General features: G+C 43.7%; 1 protein-coding gene across 14 annotated transcripts in view; it reads left to right on the top strand.

Annotated features, from left to right (window-relative positions):
- LOC127005592 (uncharacterized) overlaps positions 1–19529 on the top strand; it is a 182501-nt gene that overhangs the window by 138613 nt on the left and 24359 nt on the right. For 8 of the 14 annotated variants that reach the window (XR_007758744.1, XM_050874535.1, XM_050874542.1 and 5 more), the window contains exon 2: positions 17885–18616. The exons of 3 other annotated variants lie outside the window; for them this stretch is intronic. Coding sequence is in view for 10 of the 11 variants with exons in the window: in XM_050874535.1 (XP_050730492.1) it covers positions 17885–18616 (732 nt within the window). In the remaining variant the exon portion in view is untranslated. Of the gene's footprint in view, positions 1–16107; positions 16205–17884; positions 18617–19529 lie in introns of all 14 variants that reach the window. 3 more of the 14 variants (XM_050874546.1, XM_050874544.1, XM_050874547.1) reach the window with 2 other exon arrangements.

Here is a 19529-nt window from a genome sequence, read left to right as displayed (position 1 = left end):
CGAAGGCGTACTTCCAGCAGGAAGGAAAGATAGATGTTGACAGGCAGAGACGAAAGAGTTTGACCAGGCAGGGTGTCAGCACGGAGGCACAGTTTTTAAGGACAATAGGAGGCACTCTATCAGGTCCATTAGCCATCTGAGAGTTGACGCCAGAAAGGGCATTGAAAACATCATTCCTAAGAATCTTAATAACAGTCATGAAGGAGTCAGAGGGGGGATAAGTAGGAAAAATATGCCCAGAATCATCCAGGGTGGAGTCGTTACAGAAAGTTTGAGCGAAGAGTTCAGCCTTAGAGATAGATGAGACAGCAGTGCTGCCGTCTGGGTTAAGAAGAGGCGGGAAAGAGGAAGAAGTGATATTGGAGGAGATATTTTTGGCTAAGTACCAGAAGTCTCTGGAAGAATTAGAGAAAGCAAGGTGTTGACATATGCTATGGATAAAGGAGTTTTTGGTAAGTTGAAGAATAGATTTGGCACGATTCCGTGCGGAAATGTAAAGATCATGGTTAGCGGGCGTTCGAAGGCTCTGGTACCTTTTGTGTGCTGCCTCTCTATCTTTGACAGCACGAGAACAAGTGTGATTAAAGCAAGGCTTTTTAGCGTGGGGAGTAGAGAAAGTACGTGGAATGTATTCCTCCATTCCAGAGACAATCACCTCTGTGATGCGCTGTAAGTAGCAGTAATAATTTCATGGGAAATCGGAAATGGACATCCTCAGGTCATCCCACTGAGCTGAAGCAAAATGCCAGAAGCTTCACCTCTTTGGTGGGTCCATAGGGTGTACAGGAACGATAGAACAGGATACAGAAATAAGGTTGCGATCGGAGAAGCCCAATGAAGAGAACAGTTTGACAGAGTAAGAAGAAGGGTTAGAGGTAAGGAAGAGGTCTAGTATGTTGGTCCGGTCTCCAAGACGGTCGGGAATACGTGTAGGGTGCTGAACCAACTGCTCTAGGTCATTGAGGAAAGCCCAGTTGTAGGCTTGTTCACCAGGCTGGTCAGTGAAAGAGGATGAAAGCCAAAGCTGGTGGTGAACATTGAAATCTCCCAAGATGGAGATCTCAGCTCTGGCATGTGCCGGAGCGGCAGAAACCGCTCGTGTGAATGGGGCCTTACCCTTGAGGCCTTGCATGTTCAAACGCATGCTTCCTCACCAGACTTTTGCCGCTCGTGGGTGGGAAGCGTCAGGCTCAAGTTATTTAGTGGGGAAAAGGGAGTAAGTATTTCCAAGAAAATTAAAAGGGGATGTCATGAAAAAAAGTTTGTGAGCCACCCGACATTTTCACACTGAGGTGTATCCTGTACCTGTATAACCAGAAAAGAGTGTAGATTCAAAACTCGCGCTTAAAAACTTGATATGATGATAAAAAGTTAAACACTACCACAGTGGTTCTCAATCTTTTTTCAGTGATGGCGCCCTGAACTTATATAAACCCTTTTGTGGCACCCCTTTTTCACCCCTCCCCCCCTCCTCACATGAATTCACTCCTTATACACAATATTACCTGTTTAAATTACTTTAATTAATTAATTAAAATTATCATCCATACTTAAATCAAAATTAATAAAGTACACTGGTCAGTTGAAGTGTGCTTGTAATTTTACGAGACAAATCACCTCTGCTGGAGGGGAGCTTTCACATGAGATACGCTTTGCCACGTCACGCTGTCAGACTTTGAAGTATACGATCACCCACATGAAATAAAACTAAAAATACTTTGCATTATTGTAATGTCTTAGAAATGGGAGGGCGCGGTGGGCATGTGAAAGCTCCCCTCCAGCAGAGGTGATTTGTCTCGTAAAATTACAAGCACACTTCAACTGACCAGAGGTAAGTCTCATGTACTTTATTAATTTTACATCACCAAATCACCCTCTGCGGAGTGGAGCTTTCCCATGAGGCTTTGAAGCCATGGGGGTGTTGGACTCTGATAGTGTATAGAATTTGGAACATTAAAACACAATCAATCCCTTCATTGAACATAAGTCTAATCAACTGACAACTTAATTACATAAACATATACATGATATCCATGTAACTTGTATGAATACAAACTTAACAGTGTAGTTTACAGAACAATTTCGACCTATGTTAACATAAGAAAAATGAAATGGAAGCATGTTATGCATTCTATAGGTTCCAGCTTATCCTAGTACCGCATCCTGAAATAGATTTGAATTTGTTGCAATGTGCTTATCATAATATTTTGCGAATGTGGTCTCCCTTGACCAACCAGCCTTTTGCATGATACACATCACTGGCACCGCCAAAGCCTTGGCCTTCGATGCCGCAGCCGGCCTTACCCTGCCTGCCTTGAATTTAGTTGTGTCTACACCAGACATACAAAGCATTGATTTTATCCAACGCGCAATAGTGTCTTTGGAAACAGTGTTGTGCAGTTTGCTAAAGCTAATAAACAATTTTGCATCCTTGTGTTTGTCACCTTGCCTTAGATCTTGGGTCCTTACCATGTATTCTAACAAAGTTTTACATACACATAAGCTGTCATCCTTAGAATAAGCCTGAAATTTCACCCTTTTAATATTAAAGTTAGGTCTACATTGTTTGATATTACCACCCAACTGAATGGAAATATAGTCATTGCCTATGTTCATGCCATGAAGCACTAATAAATGTAAAGTTTGTACTCTGGCTGCTAGAGTGAGTGACATCAACATGACGAGTTTTAGAGTTAGGTCCTTTAATGGCAAGTCCTGTAATGGATACATTGATCTTAGTTTCTGTAAAACTGTTTGAACATCCCATGTTTCAATATACCTGGGTGTGGGTGTTCTTAGGTTGAAGACCCCTTTCATAAATCTGTTAACTAGCGGGTGGTTCCCCGCTCTGCATCCATCAATCACAATGCCCAGTGATGAAAGGGCACCCCTTGCTGTGTTAATGCTGTCATATCCCACATTCCTATTAAATGTTTCGGTCAGAAAGTTAATGATGTTGGATGCATTGGGATTAAGGAAATTGGTGTCCCATCTAGTGCAAAACTGCTTCCACCTTTTGACATGTGGTTGGTACTGTTTTGCAGTGCTTGGTTTCCAGGAGGCAAGTATGATGTCCGTGCCTGCTGCAGAAACACCCTGTTCTCGTAAGGTCTCCCTGACAGTAAGCATGCCATGAGTCTTGTGTGTTTCATGACAGGGTGCGAACCTGGTAGAGATGGGTGCGTCAGCACATTCTTCCTGCTCGTGATTAGCCTGGGATAATCGACTAGCATCCCGAGCAGCATTCCCATCCAGGGTTGAGACGTCCACAAAGGCACAACCATCCACCCCCTTGCCTGTTCTGCACATATCTTTTGAAGACACCAAGCAATTAGAGAGAATGGGGGGAAAATGTAAAAAAGTTCAAACTGTACCCAATTTAAAGAGAAAGCATCAAAACAATGTGCTTCTGGATCTGGTTTCCATGAACAAAACAACGAAACTTGCTGATTAAGTCTGGATGCAAGCAAGTCAATGGAAGGGGTACCAAAAATGTCACAAAGATCTCGGAAAATGTGCTCGTTGAGTTTTCATTCGTGCCTATCATTAATTTTGTGAGAGGCACTGTCTGCCAAAACGTTGCTTCTGCCCAGAATGTGCAAGCACGTGACCCATGCATTATTCTCTACACACCAGTCCCAAATCAAAGTGGATATATTGTTACAAATTAGTGATTTCGTACCACCCATTTCATTAACGTAGGTCATGGCGGTAGTATTGTCACAAAATACTTTAACATGTTTCCCACTGAGTTCATGACTGAATGCTTGAAGGGCAAACAAGATAGCTTTAAGCTCTAGAGCATTGATGTGTAGTAATTTCTCAACTAATGACCAACTTCCACTCGTAGTCTGATGGTTCAGGTGGCCTCCCCAACCTATGTTGGAAGCGTCAGTGTACAAGTTAATTTCAGTACCTGCCCTGAATATCTTTCTATATTGTGCTGATTCATTGTTTAACCACCAGCTTAGGTCCAATTTCATGTCATCAGTGATGGTCATAAATTGGTCAAAATCTCCATTCACTTTATGCAACGCTGCAATTTTAGCTGCCTCCAACTTCCTGTAGTGAAGTTTTCCCAACTCAACTGCTGGGATAGCAGCCACTAGAAGGCCATTGACCCTGGCCACTTCTCAAATTTTTTCCTTACTCTTACACATGAGTTCCTTGCAACTTTTTACTATTTAATAATAATAATAATAATAATAATAATAATAAACGGTTTATTTCATGAAGTACCAGGCAGCCCTAGAGCTGAAAATATACATCAATGGAAGATGAAATGAAATGAATGAGACAAATGAACAAAGTAGTATGATCGAAAAAATAAAAAAATAAGAAATAACAATAATAGCAATAATCATAGTAAAGATATAAATAATATAATAATGATAAATAATAATAATAATAATATAAATCATATAAATAATAATAATAATAACAATAATAACAACAACAATAATTATTAATTTAAAATAAAATATAAAACATTCAATGCTGCTTCTTAGTTGCATTGTTATGTTATTTGACCGGTCAGGGCACTACTGCGTGTTCTTATAGGTCGTCAGTCCGTGCCCGTGTCGAAGCATGTAATGTTGTTAATTATCGCACTGATTGCTGAGGCGGTTGGGCGGGAGGTGGGAGGATGTGTCTGTATAGTTGTTGAGAAAGGTGTTTGCGAACCGGTAGAGTAGGTCTACGAGCGGGTGTTGTAGGCTGGTGAGATGGGTCAAGGCGCGTCCACAGTAGCTGGTGTAGTGAGGGCCCAGGATTTTTTTCGCTCGCTTGACGCTGGGAATGGCGTTCAAGTTAGCGGCGTGATGTTGATGATGGAAGAGAGACCACGGACGCCAGCGCGGGTATTGGGGCTGGATGGGATATAGTAGGAGCCCCGCTTTTTTATCTCAGGGCCCCCAGCGTTTTTAGCGCAGGTAGATCTCCTCCTTGGGTAGAGTTTATAGGTGGCAGATTGTTTGTTCCATGTCGTGCTGTGTTCATTTGTGTTTCCAAGTGACTCACTCAATATTTGCTGATGTAGGACCCGGAGAATGTGTGGGGCACAGGACACCACAGGGGCAACAGGGGTGTGAGGAGAGGTGTGTGTGTAGTAGTGTCCTTGTTTTTGATGTGGGTTGTGTGTGTGTTTGTGTTGTGTTTTTGTTGTATGGGTTATGGGAAGTGTTCCTGTTGTGGGAATGGGGATCTGGTGGGGTGTTGTCGGCATTAATTACTCCCCACGTGGGTAATAGGTCAGGGCGCCATTAATTAGGATAAGGAGCGGGAAAAGGATTTTGGATAGACCCATAAGGAAGCACAAAGGGCCCATTTGGACCCTAGGAGGGGAGGCCACCAGGTGACCCACTCTGCGTGCTGGTAATGAAATGTTCATAGTTTCCGTGTCAATAATGTTACTCAAATATTCAATATGCTTTGTGGGGACCAAAACAGACTTGTCTTCGTTAATACTGAAACCTAATTGTCTTAGGGTGTCAATAGTGTCCTTAATGACTGTGCGACATCCTGGCAGGGAACTGTTACAAATAAGGGAATCGTCAATGAAACTAGTAATAGTAAATCCCTTCTCCCTCAAAGCTGCAAAAACAGGCTTCATCAACTTGGTGAAAATCCCAGGCCCTTCAGAGATACCATTAGGTAGGCATGTAAACTGATAAATATTTCCTTGCCATGTAAAACATAAAAAACGTTGATGCTCTTCCGCAATCTTAACTGAATAGTAGGCATGCCTCAGATCTGCTGAAGCTAAAAAATCACCTACATTAATCAGCCTGATGGCTTGTTCAAAATTTTCCATTTTAAAATGTTTGTAGGGTATGTGTTTATTTATTTTTTCCAAATTGAGCACCATTCTGTATTCACCATTCTTCTTTTTCCTCAAGAAAATGGGAGAAACAATTTGGTCCTTCTTTCTTTGTGTAACTTTAATGACCTTAAGCTCTAAAAGTTTGTTAATTTCCTCAGAAATTATACCTTTCTCTTTCTCATTGAAAACATACTCTAACTCTCCTGAAAACAAATGGCAAATGTCATCCACCTTAATGTCCAGGTGACAACCTTCAACAATATCCAAAATGACTGGGTCCCTGGTAAATGTATGCCATTCATCTATAAAATAGTGAAGTCTGCCAGCCTCTAAAACCTTGCTTGCCTCTACTGTTGCTGGGGCCTGTGTTGGTCCCGGCTCTTGGGGTTTTTTGAAACAGTGTCATGGCGAGTGGTGGATTGCCGTTGAGCACCCCGATACCCGAGCCTCTGCTGTCCATAAGGCTGGAACCTGGAGAAGCCCCTGTGTGAAGTCGAACCCCAGTAACCTCTTGTTCTTCCTCCGGTGAATCTCCATGTAGAGGGGGGTTTCTTTGTTGTGATCTTGTTTTTCAATTTTTCGGATTCTTCAATTTGTCTTGCCGAATGTGAAACATCATCTCCAAACAGGAAACGAGTAACTGGCATATTTTTGGTTGATCTCCCGCTTCATGGCAGATCGCCTTGCCAAGTTGTTCTTGTAATTAGCATTGCCTAACAAGGCCAATGCTCCGTTAATCATGCCCACTTCATGGGCTACCACTGGATGACCCTCATCTTGAACAACTTTATCTAGTGCTAAAAGTGACTTCATGATAATAGTTGCTGCCCTCAAAATGTTCTTGTTGACTTCCTTCAAACGGAAGTCAGTCTTCTTGGCATCACTTCTAAGTGCCTCTAACACCTCCGGATTACATTCCACTGGAGCGAGGGCATGGCAATTCCTTGGTCTCTTGATCACATCATCTTCACAAATGAGTTTGTAGTCATCCCCACGCATGCCGTTGGAAAACAGAAAGTTCACCATCTCGGCAACCTGTTGATCAATGTCCTCAGAGGCAGTGTCCGGAGGACCAAAAACCTTAGCATTATGCATTAACACGCTGTCACCAGGGGCCTGCTCCGTGAAAGCACCTTCCTCACAGCCAGAGACGGGGAACCCCGAAAAACCACTGGCAGGTGAGTCAGTGTGTTGCGTACCTTGAGAAGTACTCGCTCCATCATTCACTCGACTCGGCTTATGCGCAGAAGGCAGTCTGTCCGCTTTCAACTGGTTCACTTCACCTCTTAACTCCGCCAGAGCCTTGAAAACCATGTCCCAGGGGGCAGCATCCTGTGAGGTGGGTATGTGTGGCGCGGCGGTGACCGTGTTTGCACCTGTAGCCCCTGGCGTCACATGGCCAGGTGAGCGGAGTGCCTCTCTCAAACTTCCATGACGGGAGAAAACACTACTAATACCACCTCCCTCAACGTGACTGGAGGTTTTCCTGCTGTTCCTGTAGTCTGTGGGAGAGCCCAAGGATGGGCTGGTCGACTCCTCTCCAGAGGTAGACATGGCCGCCACCCTGCGAAACAGATACAGAGCCGTAAGCTCGAAACACTTGCCACACTATGAAATATAGCCACTCGAACGGCTCTACCCGCTCCAAGGACTGGATAACGGGTAGTAGGCACTGTCCCTGCGTAACAGGAGACGTGGCCTCACCTGAAAAGGGAAAAAGCCAAAACCAAGAACCCGCACAGCGAATGTCTGCCCAGTGCGGCGGCGTGCAAGCTACTGACAGCGTGACGTGGCAAAGCGTATCTCATGGGAAAGCTCCACTCTGCAGAGGGTGATTTGGTGATGTAAAATTAACATACAGTACAGTACATGCCCAAACATAGAACTCATCAGTAGAATTATTAACTTAAGAGTTATAAATGCAAACTAACATAAAAAGAAGAAAACAAGGCATGATTCAAAATTCATGATAATCTTGTGGCACCCCTAGGCACTGTCTGTGGCACCCCAGGGTACCGCGGCACCCAGTTTGAGAACCTCTGCACTAATACGTACACATGGCACACGCGGCCAGACAGCCACGCCTGGCAGCGTCACAGCCTCATACTAACAAACTTTTAAGGTTCCTTCACCCTACTGTGTGCCATAGTATATACTAGTGTGGTGCCATGAGTCATGTTTGTCCTGAGCCTCTAATGTCATGTTCTGGTGTGTTATGTACACATTTTGCCACACACGTCACCGCCATAACCAAGCACACGGCACACACACACCACTACAACGCACAGCCCCCATGCAGCCCTCGCCTCCATACTGCGGGCCCCGGTGCACACAGCCCCAACAGTCCTGTATCTTAAGATTTATGTACTAAAAGGTTACCAAAAAACTATACCTTATAGCAGCTGGCGTTCACAATTACAGCCTCTAGTCACCAGTGTGCACAGTGCAGCATATATATTCATGGTATTGAATGTCATCTCTTAATTTATTAGGCTATTATTATTATTATATTATCCCCATACATTGCTTACTATTCCATCCAGACAAATTCAGAGACAACCACTGAAAAGCAGAAATAACTGGCTGACTATCATTGTTATTATCATCATTCTTATTATTATAATAATAATTCTTCTTCTTCAGTTCTTCTTATCATTATTGTTATAATTATTATATATATGCAACGATTTCAGTGTTCTACATAAAATGAGAATAATATTTAAGATAATAATAATAATATTAATAATGATAATAATGATAATAATAATAATAATAATAATAATAATAATAATAATAATAATAATAACGAATAATAATAATAATTATTATTATTATTATTATTATTATTATGATCATAATACAAAAGCATGCGACGAAGATGTTTCCATCACGAGCTTGTTTTGTTTCCGTCACCCATTTATGCGTCTCCCCTCTCACCTACCTACGATACCGTTCAGCGAGATTCATGCTACAACAAACATTTACATTCAAGTTCTTAACATCTTCAGCAGCTTCAACATTATGCAAAAATATGTTCTTTATAGTAAGTAACATCTCTGCTACAAGCAAAGCAATTCCTCTGCTACAGTCATATGAAACACAAGGCGCTGTCACTCACGGTATCACGTGTGGCTGGAGCTGGTAAACAAAATTCCATCATTATCCACGGCGGCATTATATATGCCGGCATGGCTGGAGATCTGGGGAGTGGGGGCCCGGGGGTCTTTTCTCATTCTGGGGTTCCTCCCACACACTAGCTTCTACAAATGAGTATGGCAACAAGTGGGGGCTCCCAAATGGACCATTTTGGGGAGTGGTGGGTCCCTTTGTTGGGGGCCTGGGGGTGTGTCTTCTTATATGACCCCAACACCCCTTCCCTAAGCTACGTCACTGAATTTAGCCATTAGACTTGAGCCTGTATCATGGCACCCCCCTCAAGCTGTCACCCGGGGTGGACCCCCCCCCTCCTTACTACGCCACTGACAGAGAGGATGCATCGCACACTCAAGTCAGTCCTGGCTGCGCTGTGCCAGGGTCATCCCTTACGATGGCCCCAACTTCTCCAGACGTGCCAAGCTATTATAAATGCGGCTGTCCACACCTGTACTGGCCAGCAACTCTACTACGCCTTCTTTTCGCGGCATGCTCCCCGAACGGTAGGTATCTGATTACCTGCCGTAGACGGAGAGGAGGATGATGTCGCAATTGCACGCTGCATCATTTGGGAAACCCACGAAAGAATGACCCGAAAGTACAGGAGCATGGCGAATAGGAAGCGTAAGGACCAGAAGGTGGGAAAGGACACCTTGGTATTGGTTCAGCGAGAGACAACACAGTCAGGGGTGTGTAAAAAACTAAGTGTCTGATGGCACGGTCCATATCGGGTAGTGATGCGGGATGGTGTTTCTTATGTGGTAAAGGACCCATTTACAGGCAACCAACAGCCAACACTGGTCATGCCGCAGTGGGCCCACTTCAGGATGTGGGAAGTGCTCGTACCCACACCTTAGGAGACCTGACCAGAATGAGAGGTTAGAATGAATAAGGGAGTGATAGTTGACCAGCATGAAAGGAATGAGTGACTGAGGTGCCGAATCTTGCCATAGAGAGTGCCAGGAGACTTAAGGTTAAGCCCCCATACTGACGGCGGACCAAGAGGTTGGTTGGGGTGGAACTACCTATCACTAATATTGGTGTTAAGTCTCAAAGGGACATTGTGGAGTTGTGATCCGATTGAGGTCACTGTTTAGGGTTAATGAACTCCGTCCAGAGTCAGGTTTAACCCTTTCCTTGCTAAGTGCTTGCAACGAGACTATCCCCTCAGGCGCGTTTGGGCACCCCAGCGGGGGAAGGGGATCTCTTTTAACCCCTTAACTACGGCCAGGCCAAAACAGTACCCCGCACCCTATCTGAGATCGCCACGCGCATCAAATTTCAAATGTTGCTATTAAATATAACAAATTTTCAGCCATAAACTCAACGTAATCATCATGTATTATATATGAAAACATGCAGAATTAAATGGTGCACATAAAGAAACATAAATTAATTGATAATTTTGAGAAGTAAGCATAAATACAGTTAAAATATCTCGTATATTGCCAAAAGCGAGCCAGGATGCAGTATGCGCGTCCTTGGATATGGTACGGGGCACGCAAGGACGCAGTATACGCGTCCTCGTGTTGAAGGGGTTAACTGCTATATCTCAAAAACTATTCATCACAGCTACACAACAAAAACACCATTGGAAAGAGGAGGCCAAGATCTATAAGATTCAGGGGGTGTTTTTTGCTGTGAGTGCGACTGGCGCTCACAGTGAGCTTTTAGCACCACCAGCAAGTGACTCTAGTGCTCGCTCTTTTAGCTTCTGTTTCTCAAAAACTATTCATCGCAGCTAAAAAACAAAAACACCATTGGAAAGAGGAGGCCAAAATCTATAAGATTTGGTAATGTAATCCTCTCCTGCAAATGTACAGGCATGTTCAGGGGGTGTTGCCTGTGAAGACGTACATTTACACATGCGCGACGTTCAGCTGTAAGGCAACTACTGAGTTAGATCTCTTGATGATGGGGTGTTGGCCGGGCAGTATTGCCTACTGCAAAATTTACAACTGTTTGGTCAAAATATCAGTCATGTGATAGGTGAAGCTATGCAAAAATGCTGCTATATTGGACAACAACATTCACCTGTTGCTCCTCTGTAGATTTTCCACGCTAGGCTGATATAATTTTCCACCAAATTTCGTGGAAAACTCACTGAATTGGCAATGCTGTGGTGTGAGAAATAGTGTTGGAAAACACTCATACGTGGGAAATTTGAGTGCAACTGGAGCTTGCAACGAGCGTTTAGCACCACCGGCAAGTTACGCTAGTGCTCGCTACGGGCGTTTAGCAATGAAAGGGTTAAGTGCCAGAGGTTACTACAGTCAGGAAAGAACTCCCTGGCGTGGGAAAGGCGGAGTGCATTTGAATTGTGAAGGAAGGATTTGAAGGGTGAAAAATTCTTGAGGGGGGGAAAATGTCGTGTAATGCGGGGGAAAACAGAGAAATCAATAACCTTAAATTACTGAGGTATTAAATGTGAATCATGTGATTGCAAGACGCAGGGCAGACATTCAGACCGACAGGCGAACAAATGCTGAACTAGACTCGTGTGATCATGACTCATGGCGAGGGTGCCGAATGGTCATTAGTTACATTGTGTTTTGTTTTGTTTTTATCACGGAGGAGTGAGGGGCAGAATTTTTCACCTGTATTAAGTGAGAGAGACAACCAATTGCTTCTGAGTTAGTGGAACAAGCCAAATAGCTATAACTAAACCACCGATAAATGCGTTCGCTAGAAAGCGGCCAGGCAATGGGGGGTAAAGGGAGGCGTGGAGCGGGGCAGCGGCTGGTTGCCCCGCCACATCACCCGGCTCCCACCCCACACAGGTACGTGTTGAACAAGCTCCCAGGAACAGTGATTATTTAGTGTGTTATCAATACAATATAAATGTTACTTGTCAGAGTTGAATTAACACATCACCCAGCTCCCACCCCTCGCAGGCTCTCTACTGACAGAGCGGTTACCCCTCTTGTGTGTTATTAGAGTATGGGAATATTCCTTTGGTTGTGCGGATTGAGATCACCCCTTGGTATCTTAAACCCGCACGAATGTCTTATCCCATGATCAACTCGGTGAACACCTATCCGTGGTAGAGAGGGAGAAATTCTCAGTGTCTTTTGTATACCCCTTGTTCATGTGGATTCATAATCATACTTCTGGTATCTTGAACCCACACGACTGCCTTGCCCCCATGATCATCTCTGTGAACACATATCGGTGGTAGGGAGACATTTCTTGTGTAAATATGTGTATTGCGGGGAAAACTGAGAAATCAATAACCTGTAATAATTTATGTGTTGCTTGTGAATCAGGTGGTTATGAACTGCAAGACAGACAGATGAACCAGATGTGGAGCTGGTGACGTGACTATGCCGTGAAGATGCCGAATGGTCATTAGTTACATTTTTTCTTGTTTTTATCACGGAGGAGTGAAGGGCAGATTTTTTCACCTGTATTAAGTGAGAGAACCAGTTGCTGCGGAACTCCTTCTGAATTGGTGGAACAGGCCCAAATGTATGTTAGCTAAACCACTGATAAATGCATTCACTAGCCTCTGACTAGCCTGAGGGCAGTGGGGGGAGGTGAGAAGCCGACGGTGTGAGCGAGTCTCCATCACACACCGCCTTGACCTCACCCCACAAGTATGTACGTTGAACCCAGCTCCTAGGGACCAAGCTTGTTAGTGTGTTATCTCAATACAATATTAATGTTAATTGTCAGAGTTAAATTGACACCGACTCCACCTCTCATCCACCCAGGTTCCCTAGCTACTGACTTAGCTGTTACCTCTCCTGTTGTGTGTTGTTAGAGTATGTAAATATTCCTTTGGTTGTGCGGATGATGATCACCTCTTGGTATCTTAAGCCTGCACGAATGTCTTACCCACATGATCAACTCAGTGAACACCTATACGTGGTAGAGAGGGAGAAATTCCCAGTGTCTTTTGTATACCCCTTGTTCATGTGGATTCATGACCATACTCCTGGTATCTTGAACCCACACAACTGCCTTGCCCCCATGATCATCCCTGTGAACACATATCAGTGGTAGGGAGACATGTCATGTGTAAATATGCATCACTGAAACCCATTTAGGGTAGTTTTTTTGTTAGCTATGGCCAGTGCATTATATATAATTTCTATGACATGTTCTGTGATGAGTATGCCCTTGCATGGTAATTGGAATGATGAGTTGTAATCAGTTTTGTAAGCAACTCCAGTAACACTCGCTACCATTACCAACAGAATAATGAGTTGTCAATAATATTGTTACTTAACTTCAGTAAGCTTGCTATCATTACCAACAGAATGTGAATAAACTTAATAATAATTTAACCTTGTGTTGCGTAACCCCAACAACTAGGAAGCACACTTGTTAGTAAGAGAACAAAACAAAGAAATGAAGCAGAAGGCAACACATATGCATCATTGAAACCTGATTAGGGTAGTTTTTGTTAGCTATGGCCAGTGCACTATATATATATATATATATATATATATATATATATATATATATATATATATATATATATATATATATATATATATATATATATATATATATATATATATATATATATATATATATATATATATATATATATATATATATATATATATATATATATATATATATATATATATATATATATATATATATTATATATATATATATATATATATGTAGTATTGTGTCCTTGAAGAGGTTGCGTAAATCAAAAACAATGTAAATCAAACAAGAGGTAGGTTTCTATCAAAAAATAAATATTCACCATTCAGTGGAGAGAGAGAGAGAGAGAGAGAGAGAGAGAGAGAGAGAGAGAGAGAGAGAGAGAGAGAGAGAGAGAGAGAGAGAGAGAGAGAGAGAGAGAGAATATCACTGAGATATCCACTCAGGCACTCAGTCTCAGCCTCACTCGTGTGAGGAAGAAATGTGGGACACTATGAGCGACTGGCTAGTATTGGTACTGGTACCGAGCAGTCTGGTACCAGTACCGGCCCACCCCTATTGTTGAGTAGCGTGGCAGCGTGGGTACTGTATTGTTGTTCAAGTGGCGCGCGGGAAGAACTGAGCTCAGCTGTGTGGCTGCGGCGCTGTGTGAGTCCAGTTGCGTGAGACATCTGGTGGCCATTCCATAAAATATCGCGTATAAGTGAAGAAAACGTGTAAATGAAACATTTATTTGGATTTTGGGCCCCGCGTTATTTTAAAAATGCATAAACCAAACTCGCGTCAATCGAGTTACGTGTATATATATATATATATATATATATATATATATATATATATATATATATATATATATATATATATATATATATATATATATATATATATATATATATATATATATATATATATTTTTTTATGACATGTTCTGTGATGAGTATGCCCTTGCATGGTAATTGGAATGATGAGTTGTAATCAGTATTGTAAGTAACTTCAGTAAAAGCTTGCTACCATTACCAACAATTACGAAAGTGAAAAATTTAACCTTTGTGCTGCTTAACATCAATCTCTAAGATAATAAATCTCATAATTTAACCTTTGTGATGCTTAACCCCAACAACTATAAAGCACACTTGATAGTAGTAAGATAATAAAAACAGTGGAACGAAGCTGAAGGCAACACACATCACATAGATCTGCTTCTGGGGTGGAGTAGGTTTACTCCACATGAGTCTTGTAATGCCAGCTGATGGTTGCTAGGCACAGTGGACCTGTTGTGAACGGTATGGATTTGATTTGATAATGGTTCACTGTCCTGCCGTGGGAAAGGCTTAAGGCACATCTGTCTTTGGAGGCCCTCCCAGCCCAACAGTCTTTTCCCTTCTGGTGGACTGAGCTTCATCCAGCTACTCAGAACCTAGGCTACAGCAGGAGCCCTTGATGGCACAGTTTGCAGGTGCCTCTGTTTCCATGAGGCACACAGCCACAAGACCACTCCTAACTCAGTAACTACAAGTATGTTTGCCACAAGTTTCCTTTTCCATAGTTTATAAGGAAAAGTTTTGTCCAACAGCCTCAATTACTCCTGTGCCCAAGCCCGGGGAAAGTCTAGCCTTGACTGGCCCTTTGCAGCACCTGAGGGTTAGGTGGACTTGGTGTGGCTGCCAAACTTGTGTAATGCAGGGAAAACAGAGAAATCAGTAACCTGTAATAACTGATGTGTTGCTTGTGAATCAGGTGGTTACGAACTGCAAGACAGACAGACGAACCAGATGTGGAGCTGGTAGCGTGACTACGCCTCGGCCGAAAATGCCGAATGATCATTAGTTAGTTTTTTTCATGGAGGATTGACGAGCTGAATTTTTCACCTGTATTGAGTGAGAGAACCAGTTGCTTCGAAACTCTTTCTGAACCGGCGGAACAGGCCAATTGGATGTTAACTAAACCACCGATAAATGCGTTCACTAGCCTCTGGCTAGCCGTGGGCGGTGGGAAGAGGTGAGAAGCCGACGATGTGAGAGAGTCTCCCTCACACACCATCTCGACCTCACCCCCACAGGCTCCCTAGCTGACTGAGCTGGTACCTCACTTGTGTGTCATTATATAGAGTATGTGAACATTTCCTTTTGTGTGGGCTTATGATCACCCACTTGGTATCATAATCCCACACGAATACCTTGCCCCATGATTATCTTTGTGAACACATATCGATCGGTGGTTGAAGGGATATATTTTATTATATAATTATGCTTGACTAGGGTAGTTTTGTTAGCTATGGCCAGGACTCTATCTCCCTATATTTTATGAAATTAACTGTGATTGGGGTGGCCCTTCTGGTGACTGGAATGATGAGTTGAAATCAGTATTGTAAAGTAACTCGGTAAAAGCTCGCTACCATTACCAACAGAATAATGAGTTGTCAATAGCATTGTTAATTAATATCAGTGTGCTCGTTACCATTACCAACAGTGATGAATTGTAAATAATATTGTTACTTAATTTCAATAAGCTCGCTACCATTATATATATCAACATAATGTGAATAAACCTCATAATTTAACATCTGTGTTGCGTCACCCTAACAACTAGGAAGCATACTTCTAGTAAAATATTAAAAACAGAGTTGAAGGCAACACACTTGTCTGTGACCCTGCACAATGCCATGGCAGTGAGCCGCCTCCAGTGTGTTCCTGCTGCAGTGACTCCCTCACGCTGCCTCTCTGTCACAGATGACAACCCTGAGGACTGTCCATTGTGCCTGACAGCCTGCGACAGCACAGTGTGACTGTGAGCTTCTTCCCAAGCTTGGGTTCAAGTATACTTTTGGTAATTGAGTCCAAGAATGATTATGATATGATGAATCCAAGTACAAGTACAAATACTCAGTTTTATAGCTTAACTCAAGCCCAAGTACAAGTACTTTTGTGCTGTACTTGAATCTAAGTACAAGTGCTTTTTGCTGATTTAACCTTATGATTTTTCTGCTTTTGACAAGTGGCAAATTGCCAACCCCTCTTTGTCCTGAGTCACCCCACATATCCTCTGTCGCCTCACCCCAGGGCCCAGCTGAGTGCAAGTACAAATACACTTTTTACCCTGAGTACAAGTACATGATGTTGTGATGTATGAGTACATGTACTTGGACCCAAGCCTGCTGTCTCCAGTACGTTCCTGCCATATTCCCTCCCTCATGCTATCATAAGAACATAAGAACATAAGAACGCAGGAGTCTACAAGAGGCCGGTAGGCCTGTACAAGGCAGCTCCTTTGACCCTAAGCTCCCGTGTATCTAACCCCACCTAATATCGCTGTCCATGAATTTATCTAGTCTATTTTTGAATGTGACAATTGTATTGGCACTCACCACATGACTGCTAAGCCTATTCCACTCATCCACCACCCTGTTAGTAAACCAATTTTTCCCTATGTCCCTGTTGAATCTGAATTTATCCAGTTTAAACCCATTACTTCGTGTCCTACCCGGTTCTCTTACCAACAAAACCTTATGAATGTCTCCCTTATTAAAGCCCTTCATCCATTTATAAACCTCGATCATGTCTCCACGCACCCTTCGCCTTTCTAGAGAATGCAAGTTTAACTGTTTGAGTCTTTCCTCGTATGGCAAGTTTCTCAACCCCTGAATCATCTTAGTCATCCTCCTCTGCACCGATTCTAACATTTTGATATCCATTCTATAGTAAGGTGACCAGAACTGAACTGCATAGTCAAGATGAGGTCTAACTAGTGCTAAATATAGTTTGAGGAAGACTTCAGGGCTTCTGTTGCTTACGCTCCTTGAAATAAATCCCAGTACCCTATTAGCTCAATTTCTAGCTTGAATGGACGGAGATCAGAGCTCACTAAGACCCCTAAATCCCTCTCGCACCCAGACCTGCTTATGAAAGTGTCATTTAAGCAATAGTTATGTGAGGGGTTGTTCCTACCTACACTCAGAATACTGCACTTCCCTACATTGAACTCCATCTGCCATTTATCCGCCCAGTCATATAATCTGTTGAGTTCACCTTGGAGAATACTAGCGTCCTGATCCGACTCAATTACTCTACCGATCTTGGTATCATCTGCAAATTTACTAACATCACTACTAATTCCTGTATCTAAGTCATTGATATAAATAATAAACAAAAGTGGACCTAATACCGAACCTTGTGGGACCCCACTCGTAACACATCCCCAGTCAGATCTTTTACCATTGATTTGCACTCTTTGCTTCCTATTGCTAAGCCACGCCTTGACCCAGTTCAAAACTTTACCCTCTACTCCGTGAGCCTGTAATTTAAGCAACAGTCGTTGGTGAGGAAATTTGTCAAACGCTTTACTAAAATCAAGATAGATTACATCATAATTTTCATCTCTGTCAACCGCCTCAAATACTTTATTGTAGAAGGACAAGAGATTGGTGAGGCATGACCTACCTTTTGTGAACCCATGCTGCGAGTCGTGAATTAAGCTATGTTTCTCTAAATGCTCCTCTCTCTGTTTCAGGACGACAACCCCGAGGAATGTCCCGTGTGCCTGACAGACTTTGATGACACAGTGCAGCGGCCGCGCTGCCTGCCTTGTGGCCACACCGTCTGCACGTCATGCATAGATAAGCTGAAGGAGCAGGGCCATGTTGCCTGCCTGCAGTGCTGTGTTAGCCACGCTGTACCTGAGGGTGGAGAATTCCCTGTCAATTATATTGCTGAGGAGTTCATAAGAGTGATGTGGGATGCCAATGTCGCTGCAGCAGCCTCACTGCCACCCAGTGCCAGGAAAAGGAAAGGAGAAGCAAGGGCAGCTGGTAAGAAGAAAGTGGCACGTCTCTCCAAGAAAATGTGTTCCTTTCTGGAGGAACAGGAGGCCACAGTAATGGATGCCATTGCTGCCTGCCGGGAGGTTGAGTCACAGCTGGACCTGTACAAGACGACCCTGACAGGCTGGGGCGAGCAGCAGCGGCAGCTGGAGGACAGGCTCCAGGGACTGGTGGACCAGAGCAAGAGTGCCAGGGAGATTGTGGAGCTGGAAAAGTCCCACGTGGCAGCCAAGGATGGGGAGGTGAAGAATGGGAGGCAGGAGCTGCAGGCCGTGCTGGAGACATTATACGCCCCAGCAATAGATCAAGAAGCAGGCATGGCGGTGGCTGAAACAGTGCGTTGCCTTGGCAAGGTGGAGCAGGTGGTGGAGGAGTGCCAAGAGAGTTTCCCTGATGCTAGTGCTGTCACCACTGTCAGGAAGGTGAGTGTGTCAATGCTGCACCTGTGCCTTGGGCACTCAGCCACAAGATTAAACATTGCAGGCATCACACAGGGGGGCATACACAAGGATATACACGGAGGGGCATGCACAAGGGTACACGGGGCATACACAAGAGTACACACAGGGGGGCATACACAAGGGTACACACAGGGGGGCATACACAAGAGTACACCCAGGGGGGCATACACAAGGGTACACACAGGGGTCATACACAAGGGTACACACAGGGGTGCATACACAAGGGTACACTCAGAGGGGCATACACAAGGGTACACACTGGGGGCATACAAGATGGTACACACAGGGGGGCATATTCAAGGGTACAAAAAGGGGGACACACAAGGGTACACACAGGGGGGTATACAGAAGGGTACACACTGGGGGCATATGCAAGGGTACACACAGGGGGCATGCAGCTCAGCATGCTTTCTAAAGACAGTTCCTCTCTCTTTATACACCACACTACATTCACAAAACACACACACCTTTTCCCAAATTTCAAAATTCAACATGGCGAAAAAAATAACTGCCTCAGAGTCCCTGCCTGGGGGGGGACCATAAATTCCCCCAGGGAGGACTCCCCTTCTGGCTGCCGATTTGAGAGGTGTCCTGATAACTCCTCGAACCTCCTCCTTATCAATTTCTGCAACATTCGCGGTCTCCGTTCTAATTTTCATTCTGTGGAACACCATGTCTTCTCCTCTAAACCTCACCTTCTCTTCCTCACTGAAACAGGTTTCTGAGGCTACTGAGAGCAACCTCTACTCTGTCCCCTCCTACTATCTCTATCCTAAATTTCAATCCAAAGCTGGATGCTGCGCCTACGTGCGCAACGACATCACTTGCTCTCGTGCCCACGACCTTGATTCTTCTGAATTTTCCACCATCTGGC

The sequence above is a fragment of the Eriocheir sinensis genome, chromosome 30 (assembly GCF_024679095.1).
Source record: "Eriocheir sinensis breed Jianghai 21 chromosome 30, ASM2467909v1, whole genome shotgun sequence".
In the NCBI taxonomy this organism is placed as follows: Eukaryota; Metazoa; Arthropoda; class Malacostraca; order Decapoda; family Varunidae; genus Eriocheir; species Eriocheir sinensis.
Note: the sequence above shows the minus strand (reverse complement) of the source record. Positions and strands in the feature narration are given on the sequence as shown.